Here is a 23,127-nt window from a genome sequence, read left to right on the forward strand (position 1 = left end):
TGCTATTACTAGAATTGTTTTCTATTTTTCTCTTACCTGATGCTTTTTTTATCCAGTTAGGGTGNNNNTGCTCTGTAGGACTTAAAATTATTAACTTTGGGTGGAATGGGGGGGTGCGGGGTATTTGTAAAATTATTTGTGTGTTTTGACTTGCTTGGTCAAAGCCAATTGTCTCTATAGTTAGAACCATCCTGGAGTCAAATTTTTGTGTTTGAAAACAAGAATAAATAAAATCCAGAAATATGTGAATTGTTGGGAAATCAAACTAAACTAGGTACAAGCCTTCTAATTTTTAACAGGTTATACTCTTTAGTCTCTCTTCTTTTTTTTAATAACTTTTTGAGATTTTTCATCTCTTTGTCAAGTTAAGTCAAAGATGATGAGACTTTTTTTTTAATAGTATTTAGGATTATGAGGTTTGAATTGAAAAATTTGCRGAATACACAGATTCACTGCAGCTATTGTCTAAAATACAGATACAGCAATGAACAAGAAATATCACTGTCCTAATGTTGTCTGAGCAGTCCTCTGCCTTGTAGATGCCTTGCAACTTCTGAAGTCCTGTAGCTGGGCTGATGTTTTTCAGACATGGTCTCTACTTGAAAAAGAAGCATATTTTTTGTTTTTTTTTCATCAGTTGGGACTCCAGTGAGACACCTATTTCTGTGTTTGAGTGCAAGAGAATTTCAGTCTCACTAAAACAATTAAATTTAGTCTTCATTTTGTGGGATCAGTATGATTTACTCAAATCTTGGCACACCAACTGACTAGCCATGACCTAAATTTTTTAAGGCATTGTGACAAAGGGAAATATTAAGACTAAAGTTATTCTTAAAATGAAGGTTTCTTTGTGAAGGGGAAAAGAAATTATAATAATAAAGTTATTGTGTACATAAAGAATACTCTGATATTTTATCATCTTTCTATCTTTCTATCAGCAGCCAGCCTGTGGTTTGCATGTGGACAGGTAGTTAATTGCAGTAGTGTTGTGTGTAAAGAAGAACTCTGACTACCATTGTGTGATTAAACACATTGTATGAAGTGGGTCCCCTCTAGACAGAACAAAAGCATTCTGGATGCTTTCTAATGAACTGGTTCCAGGTTACATTGTCTCGTGCGGTTTTACAGCCTTGAGATAACTAATACAGTTCTATTGGAAAAAAATCTCACTTCAGATGGTGTTAAAGATGATACTGCCAATTATGATGTGCYGAGGAAACACAGGAATTGCATTGTCCCAGTATCACACCTTTCTGCAATCTGCAGCAACTAATAAACTAATGGCTGTTTCAGTGGAGGAAGCTTATCTGTGGCAGTTGAGAAATAATCAGCCTTCCCACTTGCTTCCCAAAGAAACTTCTTCTCCAAATCTCAGTTGTTTAGAGGGTTTGTTCTTTTCAGTGTTTGTTTTCATTGCTGAAGTTGCATGTTACTGCTAAGTCTGTGKTTTTTTTTTGTTGTGGGGTTTGGGTTTTCTCTGTCCTTCCAAACGCTAGGCTTCTGTACTGTCTTTGTTAATGAGTTACCTTCAATAGTTACAGCTATCTTAAAGAATGAGATACCTTGTATTGATTTTTGAATTTAATTAATTACTGTTTAATTTTTCTGCTTCTTCAGGGATATAAGCATGGCTTTTCAATTAAATGTTTTTGTTGTCTTTGAACCTGTAGAGGCTCAGTACATGGCAAAAGTTAATTTATGCTCCAGGAATCTTTGTTAGTGTTTGAAAGGTTATGTTTGTAGTGAAACAGCAGGCCTTCTTCATTTTCAAATATCTTTTCCACTAGATTTTCTAGACTGGCTGCAGACTTCTGAGAGTTTCAGCAAGGCACTTTTYCTTTCATCCATGTAAATTAGTATTATCCAAACACTTCCCCCCCCCCCCACCAGCTTGTATGTGACTTATGTGATATAGAGTATCATCATTAYGTGCACAACTACTGTTAACTCAGCTGGAATTGAAACATTGGAATTTTGCTTAGTGCATTTCAGAACTAGGCACGAGCAGCTTTAAATTTTGTTTTGTGGGATTATTTTTTAAGCAGGAGAGACTGTATATCCATTTCTAAAATGTATGTAGTATTTTAATGTACTATAAAATAGATGCATATAAATATTTTTCTAAAGAAATGACGGATAAAAAGAAAATGACTCTCTGGAAAACCAGTGCTTATTTACTGGAATATAACTTACTAGAAAATTTTCTGAGTGAGAAGTAGTCTTCCCCCGCCCCACATAGAATTAGCRATGAATGCAGTTTGCAAAACAAACTAATTTAAAAAAAATTGTTAGACTAATCAATAATTAGCTTTTGAAGCTGTGTAATCAGGCTTAATATGGATAGTCTCTCAACCTTAATTACTTAATAGTGTGCTTAATCTATTAGCAGTAACACCATTTCAAGCACGGCTGTTGGTGTAGTGGGAGGTGCTAACAATACCTGCCCAGTAGCAAATATTACAATATTCCATTTAAGAAAAACTTCATGTTTAAGTAATATTATGGGGACACTAATATGCCCCCTTCCTGGCTGCCAGGAGTTCAAAAAAATTTTTTTTCCTCCATCTTCAGTTTTTCCAGAGGTATTCATACTTCTTCTTCCACCTCTAGCTATGTTATGATTCTCTCCCCACTCCCCAACAGATGTGACCCTGATCAGTTACTCTGTATTTCACTTCTTGCTCTGCCAGTCAGCATGGAAGTCCATTTCTGGCTAGTAAGACGGGAAAAAAAAAAAACCCTGACTACTGAAGGAGTGAGGAAGTGATATTCCAACTACTGAAGGAGTGAGGAAGTGATATTCCAATAAATAAGCACTGATTTTCCAGAAAGTCACTTTCTTTTTATCTGTCATTTCTTTAGAAAAATATTTATATGCATCTATTTTGTAGTACATTGAAATACTACATACATTTTGATGGACATCTGTGTTAAAAGGGAGAGGCTCTGGTTACAGTATCTCTCTCTCTCTCTTTGTATTTTACCTTGTCCAGATTTTCTTCTGTCTACAAAAGAAGTAGGAAAGTTGGAGGGACAGATGAAACAGGAAATCAGAGAAATTGAAAGGGAAAAGGTAAATGAGCCTAGAGGAGAAGAGAAAGTGGTATATGGGAAAGAAAGAGACAAATTTAATAAACTCTGGAATTTATTTTGTTTAGGCTTTATCTTTGACCATGCAGATTCCACCCAGTTTAAGATAATTTTGCTAATCCGGTATTGCCATGTTGCTGTTTGTGGTCTTTAGTGTGCTGTAGACTTTATAGTCAGGCTGAATGTAGAAGTGGGTGTCTCTAGTAGGGGCTGGGGGATGTTGGTTGGTGTGAAAGTTTTCCGTAGTGCTTGTTTCTACACAGCACATATAAATCAATRTTTTCACTTGTTCTTCATCAAAATATGTTTTTTTTTTGATAATGGAAGAGTAAATGTAAAACTATGCATTCATCCTGATCTTATCTATTCATTACCCTTTAATAAGAATGAAATTTATTTTCAAAGGTACTTAAAAAATTCAGCAAAGTTACCAGTTAAAGTAGAATTAACAACACCATTAGTTACTGTTCACATACTGTTCACATTTTTTACAACAGAAGAACCTTACAGACCCTCACAAATGTAGGGGAAATAGAGTGCTGCTTTTATTCCAGAATGGTCATTTGGGGATAATGAAAGCTGTGCAGAATTTCTTGCAAACACTGTATGTGTTGCAGAATAAGCTATTGTGAAATAACTGTGTAGTTGTGAGTACTTGGCTCTGGAATAATCACTTCATTTACAAATAACTGTTCTGGAGTAATTATTGTTCTGGTATTGTTCTTTGCAGCTCTGCAGTAATTCTCTTTTCATTTCCAGTTCAGCTCACCACAATGGTTCAACATTTTAGGGAAAATGAAAATACTTTTCATGGGTGGGGAAAGAGCAGGTAATGACTTCAGCACTTCTGGGAGTCAGTTTGGGATATTCGTTTACATGGATGGTTGGTAAARTGGTAAAAACTGAAAGTTGATGTATGCAGACCAAAGTCTGCCCAGGTTCTTGAGATGTTGGAGGAAATGATTGGTTTCAGGTGATGTGGAGATTGAGGGAGGTAAAAATTCTTCACTGTATTTTGGAAACTTCTTTTCAAATTTATTTCCCAAAGAGGAGAACTGAACCTCCATTTTTACTTTATTATTCTTTTAGTTTAGCTTAATTTCTAGAACTCAGTTCAGTAATTCTGTGTCTAGAGAATGCATGAGAACTGACAGAATGAAATAAAGTGCTTATAGGTTRGAAAAATAATTATAAAAGTGTGGCTGCTTCTGAATTATTTCTTTTTCCAAATGTTTTGTGTTTGACAAATTGCAGTTTTTTCTAGTAGCTTGCTACTCTAAGGCACAGGCTACTTTAAGATAGTCTGAAAAGAAGAACATTTAAAAATACATACTGTGCCAAAATGGAAAAATATTGTTCCAAGCAAATGTTATGGAGAACCTAATCATACACAGTAATTTTCCAGAGTGCCTAAGACAGCAACTTCTATTCATGATGTGAAGTGAAATTCTCCACCCAAATTTTGTTTATATTGTGTGAAAGCCTGGTACCCATTTGTATTGTGCAGTGCAGAAGTGTATAATACGGATATGTTCCCCAGTTGGATGAGCTTATGCTTTAAAAAACTACGTAATAATTTTTGCTGATTCTTCTAGCAGTCCATTCCGTGTTTTGATGACTAAGCCATAAATTTGGTTATAAAAAACATAAAAATTTAAACTGAAATGGCAAACACTGTCAGGTACTGAAGCCTGCTGGAATTTGTATTACAGCTGCTGAATTTCTATGCTCAAGAGGATGCTGAGGAATGAATGAAGGGAATGAGTGTTTTGTATCTTTAGTGATAGTCTGGCATTGTTGCTTGGGTCTTTAGCAGATATAATGCAAAAAAAACCTGTTCTACTGTAACCCCACCAGACTGTAAGATTATGCTCTATTCAGCACACACTTGAATGTATGCTTCAGTGTTTGGAAGAATTGAGTTCGTATCTAAATTGGGAAACGTAAAAATTCAGATTCTTGTGTTGCAGCAGTAATTCCCCAGAACAGTACAAGTGCTTTTGTGGTAATGAAATGTGGTATTGCATTACATGACCAGTCATGCATACAGTGTTTGTTTGCTTTTAATTGATCTTACCAGGACTGTAGAGTTTCCATGTCCTTAAAAGCTAGGAAATGTAAGAACTAAAAGGCCTCTACTGTCTTAATTCATTTCTGGGCATAAATTTTACAAATCTTCAATTGCATTGTAGCATTTGTGCTTAGGAACTCGGGAAGTACCATGCTCAATTAATGCAAGCAGCTCTTCTGTATTGTYATGCGATGTGGCCACTCTCCTTAACTGATAGATAATAGATGAACTCTGTTCTGAAGATATAGCAACAAGTATCAACAACATAAAATAGTTTTCTTACTGGATATTGAATGTATTAATAGATTTTCACAGCAAATCTAGGCAATTTGAGAAAAGAGAGTGTTGCTATTACTTCATCAATGTGGAGGTATCAGGATTAAAACCATCTGCCTATTTTGAGTGCTTGGACTTGAGGCTTTACACATAGCGCTTGATAAGCTGAGTACAGAGCTCCTGTTTCTGATTGCTGTGGTGAGTATTCTTTCTTCAACAGCGAAGGCATAGGGTTAGAGATTGGGATGTCAATAAAATAGGTACTGTGCAATGACTCTGAAGAGTTTGGTTAAGCATTTTACACTGGTTCATACAAGGGCAAAGGAGCAGATCACATTTTTCACCCAGCAACGTTTTACTACTTTTGTTCTGATTTGATGGAAAGATCAGAATAAGAAGATAAGTAGTCCCTGCGCCCTCTTTTACCATGACTTGCTTGCTTCTACCCTCAGAGTTTCTGGTGCAGCAAGTTCCCATCTTCCTTCCCTTTAGGTTTGGGTCTGGTCTTGTCATTCACTGCTCAGCCTTCTCTTTTTCCTTGTCCAGTCTGCTCGTTCCTGGTTATGCTCTCTCTCCCTTAATAGCTGTGCTTCAGCACCTTGTTTTCTAGCCTCCATGCTTTCTGCCTTTGAATTGGATGCTTTTTCTCTGTTGCTTTGCCTGGGTACTAGGAAGGGATTTATAAAAAGTTCATCTATCTTGTATGCACAGTGGGGTTTTTTTTCATTCCTGGCTGGAGCAGGAGGCATTCAGCTTAGACTCATAGCATTGGAATAGCACCTCCTCGGTCTTTTTGATCATGGTTCATCTGCAGCATGTTCAAGAGAGTTGCTCCTGAAAGAAAGGCTGTATAGTCTGTCTGCAGTGATTATGGCTTTCTCAGCCTGAAACTTGCTCAGTGAAGAAGTACTCTTTAATTTGTAGCTGTTGTAACTTCCGTCAGGTATGGAGCAGGTGACAGCAGAGGGTGTTTCAGGCCTTCTAGCTTAGCCACCTTTGGGCAGATTGTTATGCGGATGGAAGAAGCACCTTCCTGATGCAAAAGGACTCCCCCATCTGTCACRTTTCAAAGCCATTTTTCTAAAAGTGAAGAAGCTAGGCCTTGTCATATAAGAGGACCAGAATTGAGCATAAGAGGAAGATAGCTGGTTTACCAGCTTTAATCTAGAGAACTTGTGTGCTTTGGTTTATTTAGAGCTCATCTACTTTAATCTTTTTTTCTTCTCTTAAGAAAACTTCATGCCACTTGTGTTCTAACGGATATTTTGGCATTTTTTATAAGCAAGTGAAATACGAGTTTTTATAATAGGAAGTACTGGGCAACTTTAATAGGAGATGCTACAAGCTCTTATCAGAAAATTAGACTGATCATTAGAAAATTAAAGTTGGTAATTTTTTTTATTCTCTGACTACATTTTTTTTGGAAAAGACTACTAGTAGTGGTATTTTTTTCTGATAATAATATAATGTGTAGTTTCTCTTCCAAAATTAATGATATTAACTCTTAGCGGATGTTAACAGATGGTTATTTTTGTCAATTGCCGTGCTTTGTGCCACAAACAAGTAGTGTTCGCCAAACTGGAATCTAACTAGTAACTTGTGATAAACATGCCAGTGTAAAAACTTCAGAACATGGTTCTTATACATAGGACTAAAAAGTTTATTCTGACAGTGTACTTATGTTAACATCTGTAGTGCTTTCTTTTCTTTTCTTTTCTTTGGACCCTGACAGAGCCAACGGTGCGAGCAGAACTGATGGAACAGGTGCCTCATATTGCTATGTTTTGTCAAGAAAATAGACCTTCAATCCCATATGCTTTTTCCAAATACTTACTGCCCATTGTAGTACGGTACCTCGCAGACCAGAATAACCAGGTAAGTGTCTTTTAGAAATAGCTAGTTGAAAATATCTAGTGTGTGCTTTTCAACTTAAATAATTTAGGATCATACAAGTGTTTAGTATTTTGGAGTGAATAAGATTATGAATGACTTGAAATACATTGCACTCTAAACTTAGTTAAAAAAATATTGGAGTGTTTTTAATAATGTGGTCTGTTCTGATATGGGGGCTTTAATCTGGTATTAAGTCCTTCTGGACAAAATCAAACAGGTTCTTTTTTTTTTAAGCTTACATGTTTTGCATTTCGTGTAAAAAGGGAAAGTAGCTGCAAAAAAAGACATTTCTTGGTATAATTCCATTTTTAAGGCCATTACCTACCTTCATACCCAGTTGTTTGTATATCRATCTGATAACTTTTGTTTTGAAAGCTCAGTTTTCACTGAGCTTTGTATGGATTGTGTCTCTACATGTCTGAATTGGCTCGTCTGAAGCTTTTTCTAGGCTTCTAMAAGTCATTTCAGCAATTACAGAGTAGATTAATTCTGTGTGGTACATTACTTGAAGGGTGCGTATTTTAGGTATTTCCAGGTTTTCAGTTTTTAAGAACAGGTATCAAACCCAGGCATATTTTTGTAGTAGTGGTTTTGCTAATTCACGTATAGTATAAAAAACATACTTCTGCTTGATATATTGCTTACAGATTCACCAATTCGATTCATCCTCTTAACCACAGCTAGCACTTCATAGCTCGTTTGGTTTGTTTGCTTATAAATAGTGATTTCAGAATGTCTTTTCAAAATTTCTGCATTGCAGGATACAGTCTATTCCCTTGTCTTATGTAATGGTTTTTTCTTCCAAGATGCGTGACCTAGATTTGTCAGTGTTAAGTTCATGTAGTTCAAATAAGCCTGCATTCTCAAGTTACATAGAAGTTGGTGGAGTTACAGAGAACGATCTGAATCAGATGCTAACTTCTACCAGTAACTATGGGAATTTCTTCTAGATCATCAGCAGATACATGACGTAGCGTTTATCAGTGCTAAGTATACATATAATGTATAACATTAAGGACTAATCCCCCTAGAAACAATCCCACTAGATAATTCTTACCTCTGTGCATTACTTTTTGAGAGGTATTACTTAGCCACATACAAAGTCAATTAAAAATGATTACCTCATTTTTTGTGTAATTTTTTGTTAAATGGGACTAAGCAAAACTGTCCTTCAGAAGTTAAAATATATTCAAAATATATACCAGTTACCTCTTACCAGTCAGACTCAGTAATCTCAGAAAAAGAGGGTTTGTTTTATCAAACTCATGTTCCATAGAAATGTGTTATTCTCCACTTGCTGTGTTGCTTTTCCTTAMGCACTGCATTAGATTTTCTGTGACTGATTTTTCTAGGCACTGCTGTCTTTTCTTTTAGGAAATATGTAGGTGGACACTCTTATAATAGCATTGCATTAATTTACAATATGCACATGTTCCTTAATCTGATGTTTTTTGTTTTGTATATGAAATGTTTGAAAAAGTACTTAAAGAGTATATGTATACTCTCTCTCAATGCCAGTAGTGTAGGTGTGTGGCAGTRTATAGGTACAACTTCAAAATGCGAGGACAGTATTTCTTTCCATCCCGCCTCCACAAGTCTCCTTAAACTCCTCAGTCCAATTTTGTCATTTTCTGATAGGTAAGAAAAACAAGCCAGGCAGCATTGCTAGTTCTGCTGGAGCAAGAACTCATAGAGAGATACGATGTGGAGACCAAAGTATGTCCTGTTCTGATAGAACTGACAGCTCCAGACAGCAATGATGATGTCAAGACGGAAGCTGTAGCTGTAAGTAACAGCAATACCAAATTACAATCTAAATTTTTTTTTTTTTAATGCAGTGATGTTTAGGTGTCTCCAAGAACCACCTCAGTGTGGTGTTAGAAGAAAATTTGTATTGCTCTCCATAGCTAATCCATAACTTCTTCTTAAACTCAGTCGAGGCTGGATTGGAATTAAATACCTTGTATTTGCATGGGGGGGGGGAAAACCCTCACCTGGGCAAGACAGCACAAGAGATTAATTTTATTGACCCATGAAGGACCCACTGTTGTTGGCTTTTGGGTTTTTTTTTTTTTTTTTTTTTTTTKTTTGTTTTTTTTGTGGGGTTTTTATTTTCTTGCATGGAAAATTTCCATCACTGGAAAATCCTTAAAGCTTGAATTTTATTGGTCTTTGCTTTCTAACCGTTCTTTTTATTGATTATTTTTTCTTTAATACTGTATTGGAAAAAGTATTAAGTAGCTAAGTTAAGYAGCTGAGTTGACTAACTCAGCTGTTTGCCTTAGATATAACTTTGGTAATTAAAAAAGTTCTTGCTTATAAAAGAGAAATGCCAGAGGTGATGTGCTTCCTTATATTCCCCTTGAATTTTGCAGTTTATGTTGATGGTTTTATGCTGGATGAATTGGGCATGAGGGAGGGGAGGCTAGGACCTTACTAATAATTTAGTTTGGTAATGTGAATCTGCTTGTAAACAACAGGCAGACTGGGCATTATTGCACTTGGCACCAAATTTGTAATACTTTCTGAAAGAAACTTTTGGATRTAAAAGTACATAAGAGAATCAAATTGTTTTACCAATCTTAATTGTTTTTCAGAGGTTAGAAAATGATAATTTATTATCATAGGAAAATAAATAGTTCTACCAGTGTGACTGGGAGTATTATAAAATTCTGTTCGATCAACTCCTTTTTCAAAAAATGTTAGTCAAAATCATTACAAAAGAGCAGTTAAAAGCTATCACTTTTTTGATACATGCTTTTTCAGTAATTTTATGTTAGGGAATTGTAGATAAGTGAYAAGTGTAAAATGAATATAAGTCATACAGAAGCTGTAGAAGTAACTCAACCTTTTTCATTGTTGTTAATTTTCTGTTAATTGTCAAGAAATAATTCCTTAAGTGAATAATGAGAGAATGTTGTATTTGGTTATTTGTTGGATATTTCTAAGTCTGTTTGGAAAGATACAAAAGAGTAATTCCTGAAAGCTCAGTTATCTCCATTAACTAGGATTCTGATTTAGTTCYCTTAATGAAAGGCAGTTATCCTCTCAAACTGTGTTGCATTGTGACAGCGGGAGAATAAAAAGAAATAAATGCTTTTTACACAAGCGACCAAGTTAAAACTCTGGATTTTGGGGGGTATTTTTCACAATTTTTAATAAAATTTTATTGGAATGAAAAGTAAATATAAAAATCATCTGTAAAAACTGACGTGACATTTTATTGTGTAGGCATTCCTAATTAATGTCTGTCTTGCCATTAGATAATGTGCAAAATGGCCTCCATGGTGGGAAAGGACATCACGGAACGACTTGTTCTTCCTAGGTTTTGTGAGATGTGTTGTGACTGCAGAATGTTTCATGTTCGTAAGGTATGAATTATCACCATCTGGCTCAGATCATCTGTGGAAGGAATGTCATCAACTTAAAACTTACATTTATCTRAAACGATTTTTTTCTTCTCGGTTGTCATCTGTGGTAACTGTAAAGTGAAAGCTGTGGGGTTTCTTTGTAGCTCACATTTCCACAGATTTTATATTTGATGCTGAGTTTTGTTCTGTAGTCTGTTTTTGTCATTTAAAAAAGAAGCTGCTTGTTCTTTTGATTGCATAGGTATCCATGAAAATGTGCACTACCTGTAACTGATACAGTATCAGCTGCCTGAGCTCATAGCACTGTGTGTTGTTATAATTAAAGATATTCATTAAGATGAAATGAAGTAATACACCATCATGGAATTYAGATGTTGTCTGTTGTGGTTTCACTGTGCCATTGCACAGCTTATTACTTTTTAAATATTTGTGCTATTTCATTTGACAGCACTTTTAATGCATTTTATCCTCCTTTCCCTTCACCTAGTTGTTGGAGTGGTTCTTTCATGATTAAAAAATGGCTGATTAAGCATGAAAAATAATTCTTAGTTTCTTCATCATAGAAACTGATGGAATAGTGAAGTGGTTGATTCTGAGTTAGCACCAAAAACTATTTTGTTTGGCTTTAAAAGCTGTTTATATTTTTCTTTGACTGTGTTTGCTCTTGTAAAACTATGGCCTTAGTGGTTTTTTTCTTGTTTTTTCTCTACAAGGTATGTGCAGCCAATTTTGGAGATATCTGCAGTGTGGTTGGGCAGCAAGCCACTGAAGAAATGCTGGTAAGACGTTTCTTACAGGATTCTTTTTTAATGCAAGTCAGTAATAGAGTTGGACAAGGTACAGAGAAGGGCAGCTAGAATGATTAGCCAATGGCTATGGTCCCCTTCTAAGGCAAGACAAAAATGCTGGGACTCTTCAGTTTGGAGAGAAAGCTAAAGTGAGGTTATAATTGAGGTTTACAAAATCTTGAAGATGATTAAAGTGAATGCATAACACTTACTTACCAAGTCTACACAAACTGGAGCTAGCAGGTACTCAATCCTGGAGAGTGGATGAAAACAAGTAAAATACTTAAGATTGTGGAGGCAGAGAGTATCAGCAGGTTCAGAATGATACTTGGCAAATTAGTGGACAGCAGAACAGCAGGAATGTGTCTTCTAATGTTTGTAACACAATGAAAGATTGTGGATGCTGGAGGAGTATGACAGGAATAGGCTGATAGGAGTGGCCAGTCTCAGATGGTCTCTTTAAATAGCATCTCTTAATGGTGATGTTCATTGATTTCTTCTTTTAAAGTCAGATCTTCTGACAATAACAAAGTTTCATAGACCTCTCTGGGAAGGAGGGGAAGGGAACTAAAGTGAAAGAAAGAGAAAATAAGTGAATCTGGATGATTATAAATGAAATAAAGGGAAGAGTTATGGGCTCCAGAGTAGAAAAACAAGGAACCAGATGAGGCAGTGAAGAGAGGATTCTTAACAGTGCTCACCACTCCTTCAATGTGTTGAAGGAACTGGTGGATATTGCTAGGCTTGGAGACATGACAGGACTGAAGAGCAGAAATCTGGACAGTCACTGGGATTTCTTCAAGTTTTCTCCCCATGGTGATGCGAATGGCAAGCTTGCCAAAGGAGACTGAGTTCATACTATAAGTTATTGGCAACCTTGTATGGGGAGAGTGTAAATGCAGGCAGAACCTCAACACGAGGCTCTACAGTCTTTTGTAGATGGGCCTGGTGTGACCCTCAAGGCCTCTCTTAGATTCTGACAACATTTGTGGCATTTTTTCCCTAGTTGTGGTGTGATTCATGCCATTTGGTAATGTGTTATCTTTGCCATATCCCAGATTCACGTCCTCTATGCTCCTTGATCAGGGACGTAAATTGATCTTTCTCACATCAATACCTTCTTTGTAGTGATGCGATTTGGATTAAAACCTTGTATAGGGTGCGGTTAGACCTTGAAAAAAACTTGATGATTATTTATGGCAATATAATAACATTTGGCTGACCTGTTAATAAAAATGTTGGTTGTCTCTTTTTATAACAGAAAGTATGTTTTTCTGTTTCTCTTGGACTATTAAAGAAAAGCTGAGTGGCTTTAGATAAAACCTAATTTTGCAATGTAAATGCTTCTTATAATCAGAAACAAAGTCCAGAAAACTTCACTGCAGAAGATAGCAACAGCTGAATATCAGTAACTGAAGACAGGGCTGTAATGACAGTCATTATATTGCTTGCATGTTACCATATTGCCTGTTGCGAATGAGAGCAACCATGTGATGACCTGCTTGCCCTTGACTGCCTCACCTGCGTTCTGTCCGCCAYTTTAGTCTTATCAATACTTCCAAAAGACCCAAGCACCGAGAATGTTCAAAATGCTTGTTTTACTAGTAAAACCACTGCTCCATTAAAATCTGTTTCTTGTGCTCCAAAAGGGGTGTTTCTCTTTCCTCTATTTTTCTGTGCAGCTCAGATCCTGTATTACGGAGTAGGTGGTGAACAAGAACGGTAGATCTACCAATGAGAATTTTAATTAGAAAATAAAGATTTTTCCTTCTTTCTGAAGATGCTTTTCCCTTACATTTCAGTGGGAATCTTGTAATTGCAAGTGGCCTCTGATAGGTATAATGTTAATGCATTCATATTGTTTATTTTTGTGTTCCTTCTAATGTTTTCTTCTTTAAAAGAATGGTGTTAAGAGAATTTGTCRTTTTATAGGTTTTCTGGGTTTGGGGATATTTTTGGATTTTTTTTTTTTTAATATAAATCAGGAAAGAAAGTTGGTATTTTCTGGCTGTTCTTCAGACAGGTGCACATTCTTGTCTCTATCCCTAAATAATATGAGGACAACTAATTAAAAGAATGGCACTGTTGAACATGTGTTCTTTTTCTTGTAAATGTTAAACTAATATATCTGTGACTATGACAGCAGATAACTTGATGAAGGAAATAATGTGAGAAAAGAACTTGCTTTGGAACAAGTACTACCTGTTAAGACTTGCAGACTTACTCACTGTGTTCTGAACAGCTGCCGAGGTTTTTCCAGCTTTGTTCTGATAATGTGTGGGGAGTTCGAAAAGCCTGTGCTGAATGCTTCATGGCAGTTTCTTGTGCAACATCACAGGAAGTTCGACGGACAAAATTGTCAACGCTTTTTATTAATTTAATTAGTGATCCTTCACGATGGGTAAGAATTGCTTTCTATTTCTTAAACAGCTGTTGTAACATAAGAACTTTACTGTGGTACTACTTACAGAACTCTTTTCCATAGGTATGGATAACATAACTTGTTTCATGCACTTGATGAAAGATTCTCGTCAGAATGATTGGTTTGTCAATGTGCATAAGGATTTCCTCACATTCTTGCTGTTGCAGATTAAAAAAAAAAAAAAAAAAAAAAAAAGGAAAGTCACTGGGACGGCTTTTCTTACCTGCAAAACTACCTGCTACTTAACGTTACTAGAAACCCTTAAAATAAGTGGGAGTTAGATTTAGATGTGATCTATTTATGTATCTTTAGGCTCTCTACCACCTCATTTCCTTGTCTCTCAAATCCGCTCTTCAAACATTAAGTTTATTAGCAAGGAGACTACTTCCGAGAGCCAAAAGAAGGTCTAGCTGCACAAGAGAATTTAAGCTCTTGGATCCTGGAAAGTAGTGCAAGTCATAATCCAACAGAATTGATCAGAAATAGAAATGATTTCTTTGATTGTGACCTGTGCTTTATGTACACAGTTGGTTGACCATTCCCAGACAGAGGTCTCTGCTGTTGCTTTCCTCATAGACTCGTGACGCTTTCAACTCCTAAGAGCAGTTATTCATATCCTGCAGGACAGCAATATTTATATGATTTGTTTTTTCTGGGACTTTCCGCTAGGTCCGTCAAGCTGCTTTTCAGTCTCTGGGACCTTTCATATCGACTTTTGCTAACCCATCCAGCAGTGGCCAGTATTTTAAAGAAGAAGATGGTAAAAACCCAGAGGATCATGGTTCTGCACAGGAAAATAGGTAAGGAATTTGCTAAATTTGCAGATCTTTCTTAACCTGTGGTTCATATAGAAGAAAAATTAAAAAAGTCAACTTTCCTATATAAATCCAGTATCTTGGTAAATAAAAAAGGAAAAAAGCTTGGAAGTTTTTGTCCTACTAAAAGGACTACTGGAATCTTCAGTGACCTACTAAAAATACAGGACTATGTAGTAATTTAGGATACCTCATTTGTTTTGCTATGCTGTAAGTCAATAAGTAAGTCAGTCCCATAAATAATAAACTGATACAGCATGAGTATGAATTTTTCATGAGCATCTATGTTTGCAACTTGTATATTTTTTGTCTGTCTTCTAAATAGTCTGTTTGCTTTGGTACTCAACAGTGAACAGATCAGGATTACAGAAGAAGTTGCAACAGAGGATGAGCACAGTAGGACAGAAGATCTGTCTTCACATGTCAGTAATGATGAATTTGCACCAGAACTTGAAAATGCCATGGAAGATCAAAATGTAGTGTCAAACAACTCCCAGAGGAAAAGTAATTTCCAGACTGAGTCATCCTTTCATTGCACTTTGTCTTCAGAGTCTTGTGGGAAAATGGCTGATGAGAACGAGCGAAGTTCTTACTACTGTACGGCAGGACTGCGGGAGGCTGGGCTGAGTTCACAAGAAACCTCTCTTTCAGAGCAGGAATTGTATAACTCTTTTCATTTCTGGAGGACTCCACTTCCTCAAATAGATATTGATTTGGAGCTTCAGCAGACTTCTGAGATAATACTCAATAGAGAAATTCAGGAACTCACTATGCCGGTGTCCTCAAACATTCCCATGGCAACAAGGAAAGAATTGGAAGAAATGATAGAAAATTTGGAGCCTCATATAGATGATCCAGATGTTAAAGGTACAGTAAAGATACTGAAGTATTTCTAATATTTGGAGATGCATGTATGTTACTTTAGCATTTTGGGCTTTAACCTTTGGCTTTCTTAACAGCAGTCAGAGAAAGTACTTGCTCSTGGTCCTCAAAGAGATTGTATCTACTTTGATTTAACTGGGGAAAAATGATGATGAACTAAAATGGGACTTGTATTTTTGGCAAAGCTGTTTAAAGGTGGTACAATTCCTTCCATAAACTAGGTGCACATACAGCTAGTGCAGGCTATACTTTGTAAACTTCTGGCTGCCTATTTTGATAGTATAGTCAAGTAGGTGGTTCAGTGGTATAAGGTGTGAATTAGGAATTGAGTTTTTTGTTAGTGTACATGCAAAAGGGGAATGCAAATTTCGTTTTTTTGAATTTCTAAATATTAGAGCATGATAAATTGTGTTTTTCATTTTATGAATTATCCATTTTATTGTTAATGAATTAGTCTTCTCCATTTTTCTAGAAGGTCTTTATTTCAGTCTCATGTTTTCTGTTTAAGTGTACCATGAGTAAGTTTGGGTCAAACTGAAAATTGATCCAAATTGAATTCTTGAAGTGAATGCAAATCTTCCATTTTAAAAACCCTTGAAGGGTGGAGAAGGGCTTCAGTCTGACTAGCTGGTGGAGGAATACCTTAAAGACGTCTCCTTGGCTAAAATGACTTAGCTGTTTCACATACACCTACTGGAGATATGTTTCTCTTCACACTCACACACTAAGTAAGTCCTAAGGCACATCAAGCTGAAGTGACAGACACAAAATCAGAATTACTGCTAAGAGAGAGAGAGCTATGTTATTTTGGAGCTGGAGAATTCATAGGGGAAAGCAAACTTCTGTGTCAGAAAAGGTAGGAAGGAAAAATGAGAGTGGAGAGTGGAAAACTGGCATTTCAGAATAAAGTGATGCTGCTTTGAAGTTTTCTCTGTTCTGCTAGTTGGCTGATATGCTGAAAACATCTTTTAAGCCCATATTGGGCAGCCTCCAAGTTAATCCAGTGTAAAATCAGCAGGTAATTTTTTTTTCTTTTTTCTTTTCTTTAAGAGTGCTGTGCAAGCACTCTTTCCCCCAAAGGAAAGAGATAAGGGAAAAAAATGTCAGCCTTGCTAGTGATCTCAATATTGAAATAACCCATCTCTGAAGCACACTGTTAAAACTGTCATTGCTCTTCAGCTTTTTGTATAGACCTTGCTCTGTCCAGTTACAAAACATATCTTAAGCATTTTTTGTTTTTTTTTGAAGATTTATGTAGATTAGTATTTGTATATCCAGACCTGTCCTGTGTTATGTGGTTGTTTCTGTCATGTGATTCTATGATATGTGTGTGTGTGTGTGTGTGTGTGTGTCTGTCTGTTTTGTTTCAGAGTGGTTATTTTGCTGCTCTTTGGGTGTAAAGAGGTTCTCTGTGCTATTCTTGACTAACGCGTGCATTTCATTTCATGAAAACTGTTACTAGCTTGTCAACATGAGTTCCAACTGCCTACGAGTTAGGAAAAGTTTACTAGTGCCATTTATTTCGTGTTGGGTTTTTTCGTTTTTGGTTTTTGTTGGGGAGGTTTCTTAATTACTTAATCATCTTTGTTTTCCCTTCAAAGCCTTTGACTTTGTTAAGACTGCATACTGAAGCCTTATATGACATGCACCTTAACGCTGTACTGAATGTCTACTTGTTTCAGTTTTGGCTGTGCTTTTGTTATTCTGTTTAAATACTTCAGATGCAGGGAATTTGCAACATGCCTGTTTTGATTTGGTAGTTTACTATTTTCATTTTATATAAAGTGTATTGAGGCTTAAGGAAAGAGAGATCAGAACTGATAGAATGAATGCATTAATTTTGTGTGCTTGCCCAAAATACTGAAGCATACACACAAGTGGCGGCTATCCAGACTTCATTTTGTAAGTAGCTCACTTAATGCCTAAATATTGAACTTTGCACTCCATACCTGTTGACAAGCAGGAGGTCAGCCCCTTCTGTGGGTGACCTGGAACGTCTAGCTCTCTTGTGCTGCTTATGGTGGTACCAGAAACTATGCTTCCGGCTTTATCATTTAAAACTGTCTTTGCAAACTGATGATACAAATACTCAGTACAAAATCTAATTCGTTCTTTTCAGTGTATGTAGCAACTTTATAAAAATTCTTAATTTCACATCTTCATCTCCAGCTTACTTGGTCTTGCAAGTGTTTGCCAAACAGCCCTGGTTCCAAGCCTCTTATATGGGATACCCAATGAGAAAGCTACTGTGTTGTTGACTGCTTGTAATGAGTTGCTTAATAAATGGTGTTGGGGGGGTCCCGTCCCCCCCCCCCTTCCCCCCCCCAAGACTAGCCACTGCTTGGCAAGCCTTGTACTGTAGACTGGCTGCTTCTTGGGAGTGAAGTAAAAGTGAGCTAGGAATTCTGTTTTGTTTCTGCCTTCCTGCCCTCCCCCCACCCCCTTTTTTAAAAATAAAAAACCAACATCGTCTGGCCTTTTTTCTGTACTTACTTTCTTTGGTTTGCTATCTCCTTCTGGATTCCTGTTTCTGTGCTGTGCCCTGCCTCCACTGTGGCTTTTCCTAGCCATGGGACAAGGACAGATGGTATGGTGTTTTCTGCAGCAGGCGAGCAGAGGCCCACCCTGCTGCAGAGCTTCTGTAGCTACAGGTCTTCTGTTTCTGTAGCAAATGGGACAAACATCCTAGAGTTGATCACAAAATGAAGTAGGGGTGAATTAGCAAAGGGGGAGTTTGGGAAAGAGGCTGTAGCACATAACCTTATTGACAGGTGCATGATGTTAAGTTGTTCAGATCAGCTTAATTCTTGCTTCTTTTAGCTTCTCAAAACTTGATTTTGCAACTTCAGCATCCATCTCTTAATGTGCTTTGTTTTGGAAAATACTTTCTTAATTAAAGACAAAAAATGAAATTCTGTTGTTTGAAACCAGGTTGGTCTGAGTCATTGGCAGGGCTTTTGAAKGATCTTAAGACTGAATTTTTTATTACTGAACTCTAGAATAGCTGGTGATGCTAATAAGCTGTTGTCCTTTGAGGAACGATCGGCAGAGGTTGATGATTTCTGTTTTGTTGGCTTGTTTCACAGCCAGTTCCTGACAGCAGAGGAAGGGGAAGGTTTGATACTGGAGTTCAGCTGGTAGCATGACAACCACTGTGTCTGTGCACTCTTATCCTTTCCTCCATATGTGCTTCTGCTCCTGCTTACTTTTCTGTTTCAATTTTCCTTCCTGTCTGGATTCTGCTGTTCCTCTAGTTCATAAGTCTCATCTCACCTTTCTTTCTTTTTTCTTTTCTTTTCTTTTCTTTTTTTTTTTTCTGTGCTGAGTTGCTTCTTTCCTTACCTGCTTGCATCTTTTGTGGTGGATTTATTAAGAACTGATAGCTAGGGTATGTAGATACAGATAGAAGATAGAAGATACAGATGTATAGAGAAAGATACAGATAGAGATAAGATAGTGTAAACAAATAGCTGGGAGAGTGGGATGCTCAGCAGACCATGACAATGGGGAGGAGCAGCTGACAGGGAAGTAATTTTCAGCTTGTGCAGCCCAGAGTACAGTCTATTCAGTGCATACCCAAGTCTTCCAGATGTCTGACTGTTCAGCATGGGTTACTATTTACACATATAGAACTTGTTTGAGGGCTTTTTTTTTGTTGTTTTTTTGTTTTCTTTTTTTTTGGAACATTTGTAATTTGGAACATTTGTAATTTGGAACATTTGTAATTTGACTCTGTTTGCTATCTTTCTGCAGTGCACCTCCCTATCATCAGACTAGTCTCTCTTTTGAATTGAAAATTCCTGGTCCAAGGCATGGAGTCTGAGGAGGTCTCTAGTAAATACAGTTTTTCAACAGTGGCGAGCAGACTATCACAGAACATATTCTTTCCATTATCTCATTCTCAGAAAAGGGTGACTTGCTTTAACCGAGTCTTACTCCCTAAAATCTTTAACCTGAGGCCTTATTTCCAGAATTAGCTTGTTGTCAAAGTGATAAATCTGAGTAATGGGCAACAAAGATAAGAGAGCCTGTTTTCTAGCAGGCAGGCAGGCAGGCAGGCTCTATTGGGTGGCAGAGCTATACAAGCTATGCAAAGGTAAGCAGTGGTATATAATCCATCTTAATAGGATCTTTCCAGTCCATTGACCAGACATCTTGAGGGTGTCAAAGTAGGAGACGGAAACCGGTACATTTCTCTGAAGTGCCAGCTCTTTTAAAATTGTCACAGTTTCTTTATTCTGGTTACCTTTTAATTTTTTTCTAACTCTTTGAAGTGACTGCTCTCTCCACTTACTTCAGTGGTTGCTTTTCTTTTCCTAGCTATTTCTTTCTTTATTTGCGTTTCTAAGAACATTTGTTTCAACATCCTTTATCTCCTTATGTTCTGCATAGGGGGTCTTAATTCATGGAGCGCCAGCTTTTCTTATTATTTGAGGGCAGAGGGAGAGGGTAACTTGCAGGTTTGTTAGGCTGTTGCTTATGCCAGTTGCAGGCTGCTTTGCCAAGTGGAGACCTAATATGGAAAAAGCAGCCCAAATGTGTGGTTTGCCAGAGATCCAAAAAATTAAATTTAAGATTGATTCCATTTCCTTATTTTATTAAAAAAAAGCAAAACGAAAAAGGGTAGCTATGTATGTTAGGCTACTAGCTCTGCCTGCAGTAACAATCTAAAATACATTGTTAATGAAATAGTAGGTAAGGAGGAAGGGCAAAAGAAGACATTAAAATACAGAACCTMTGTTGTTTGGATGTTTCAGGTTATACTTCTGTAAATGCTTGCATCACTGTACCAGTTAATTCAGCCTGAAAGTTTTTTTTTTTTTTTCTCTCTGAGAATCAGGATATTTAGTAAGGACAGGAAAAGTGTTTTTTAATTTAAAAGTTATGCCTTTTATTTTAGGATGCAAGTATAGTGGGCAGGAGGGTAAATAATTCCTTGCTGAAGAATACTTCTCACCTGAAGCAGAATTCAAAGGGGGGAAAAAAGAGTTAATATGGTTTAAAATCTAGTAAACATTAACCTTATTGTACCAGCAAATCCCCTTCTAGTCTTCYTCCTGAAAACCTTCCTTCGCAAGAGCTCTAAGGCTGTGTGTATCCTGGGTGAAAGGAGAGCCTTGCCTTTTTGCTTGAACTTTTGAAGTACTTTTTGAAAACATTACCTGTTTTATGGCTGTAGGGAGAATATCTGGAAGATGGAGGGGAGCAGCAACTTTGGTCACAAGGGTGTCAGTGCGGATCTTGGGCTCTGTCTGTGTATGATGGGATCATGAGGGGATGCACTTCAGCACCTGGGCCTGGGGTGGTGATAACCACTCATGATGACGCTATCTCGAGTTTTAGTGTCTTCTAGGCAGCCACCCAAAGCTACATGTGAGCACATGCACACTTGCATAGTGACTGCATAGTGTATTTGGCATTTTGACTAGGACTTTAAGGTACCTAAGAACATCAGATCCATTCATCTTTTGGTGAATGACTACACTGGAGTAACCCTTAGTGACAGGACGTATAGAGGAGCACTTGAAGTAAATGATATCCTYGGGGATTTGACCTCTCCTGTTCTTCATCCCCATGTTCTGGGATTATAGAGTTGACGAGAAACTGAGGAGATACATGTTTGTGTCGTATCTCCTCTAAGGCACACGGAGGGAATTGGGATACCCATGGGCTTTTTCTTGTTAGGACAGAAAAGCCCCTAAGCAAGTCTGTGTGCATGCTACCAGTGGGACATGCCTTGGGCAACATGTAGTGAAAATTCCCACTTACTACTGTAGATATCTTCAGTGTTGTTAGAATTCAGAGCTCTGTAGGGATGTAGCAGGAAATACATATCCTATTTTGAACCAATACGCATTTTTTAATCAGAGTAAGACTTTTTCTTAACTTTTAACTGAAAATGAAAGGAGTGTATTTTCATGAAGTTGTCTTTTACGAAACACATCCTTGATGTGCAGTAGGATATAGTTCAGTTTAAATTTCTTGTTTAATTTCTCAAAAATAAACTAGTAATCTATGTTGCCATTTCTGGCCCTAGTAGGTGGTCTGAGATGACCATCTGACCATCTATTTTGCATGTTCTTTGGGGTTTTTTTACTTTTCAATTTTTCAAAAATTTACTGATTTTTATTTTATTAATGTATTGTACCTGAAATTTCAAAGACTACTTCTCAGTAAAATAAAACTCTAATAGTGAAGTTTTAGCAAGCTTTTGTTAATCTTACAATCTGTACTGTAATATTCCTAAAATTTTAATCACTACTGTAGTGTGATTTATGGATATAAGTTCAAACTAAATTGTATTTTCTAATGTAATGATTCATTTTGTGGTAGAAGTACTATTATGATACTGGTTTTGTTTCGAAGTTACTAACTTACTGTAAATTTCTCCTGTTGAGGTTAATTACGGTAATTTTACAGCAGGAGAATCTTTCAGGTATTTTATTAGAAATTTACATGATTATGGAGCTAGCCTTGCGTACTGAAAACGTTTATCTTCACTTCTGCTCATCAGACCCCATCCAGAGACCCGTTTACCTACACTGTGTTTTACGATTGTTTGATAGCTAAAATTGTGCTGAGTTATAATTTTGTTTTTTGTAATGGATGTATTGCATGTTTCTTCTGTCTGCGGATTTGCCCAACTTTGGGCAACCTCACCCTGACTTTTTAAAATCTAATTTTTTTTATTATCTCCATCGGAAAGGCTAGAGGGTGACGTTCCCATACCCTGTTACGGAATGTGAAAGTGAGATTAAAAATGCAAATACATGGTTTGTTGTTGATTTTACGATTTCACATTTAATAAACCTTGGAAAGGCCATTTGTCTAGGAGGAGCAGAGCTTCTAGGTAAATTGTGTGAATTAGAACATTTCTTCTCCTTATGTTCTTGGAAAGAAGTGGAGAAGGAGAGAGGCAAGGTAAACCATGAGCCAGCAATGTGCCCTTGTGCCCAGTGTGCACTGCCAAGAAAGCCAGTGGTATCCTGGCGTGCATTAGGAACAGTGCTGCCAGCAGGCTGAGGGGGGTGATCTTGCCCCTCTACTCAAGCCTGGGGAGGCCTCATCTCGAGTACTGTGTCCAGTTCTGGGCTGCCCAGGACAAGAGAGACATGGAGCTACTGCAGAGAGTCCAGCGTAGGGCTACAAAGATGATCAGAGGGTTGGAGCATCTGCCCTATGAGGAACAGCTGCGAGAGCTGGGCCTCTTCAGCCTGGAGAATAGAATTCTGAGGGGGGATCTTATCAACGTGTACAAGTACGTGAAGGGAGGGTGCAAGGGGACGGGGACAAACTCTTTTCAGTTGTCCCGTGTGACAGGACAAGAGGCAATGGGCAGAAACTGAAGCACAGGAAGTTCTGCCTGACCGTGAGGGGGAATTTCTTCCCTGTGAGAGTGAGGGAGCCCTGGACCAGGTTGCCCAGAGAGGTTGTGGAGTCTCCTTCTCTGGAGATCTTCAAGGCCCGCCTGGATACAACCCTGTCTAACCTGCTCTAGGCGACCCTGCTGAGCAAGGAG

At 37.4% G+C, this 23,127-nt stretch overlaps 1 protein-coding gene across 1 annotated transcript in view; it reads left to right on the top strand.

Moving 5' to 3' along the window:
* PPP4R1 (protein phosphatase 4 regulatory subunit 1) overlaps window positions 1-23,127 on the top strand; it is a 62,382-nt gene that overhangs the window by 22,650 nt on the left and 16,605 nt on the right. The window contains exons 4-10 of the mRNA XM_085322499.1: window positions 7,170-7,312; window positions 8,969-9,115; window positions 10,594-10,701; window positions 11,415-11,480; window positions 13,732-13,890; window positions 14,581-14,711; window positions 15,076-15,593. Of these exons, the coding sequence (XP_085178625.1) occupies window positions 7,170-7,312; window positions 8,969-9,115; window positions 10,594-10,701; window positions 11,415-11,480; window positions 13,732-13,890; window positions 14,581-14,711; window positions 15,076-15,593 (1,272 nt within the window). The remainder of the gene's footprint in view (window positions 1-7,169; window positions 7,313-8,968; window positions 9,116-10,593; window positions 10,702-11,414; window positions 11,481-13,731; window positions 13,891-14,580; window positions 14,712-15,075; window positions 15,594-23,127) is intronic.

The sequence above is a fragment of the Rhea americana genome, unplaced genomic scaffold, assembly GCF_003343005.1.
Source record: "Rhea americana isolate MKP2758 unplaced genomic scaffold, rheAme1 scaffold_78, whole genome shotgun sequence".
Taxonomy (NCBI): Eukaryota; Metazoa; Chordata; class Aves; order Rheiformes; family Rheidae; genus Rhea; species Rhea americana.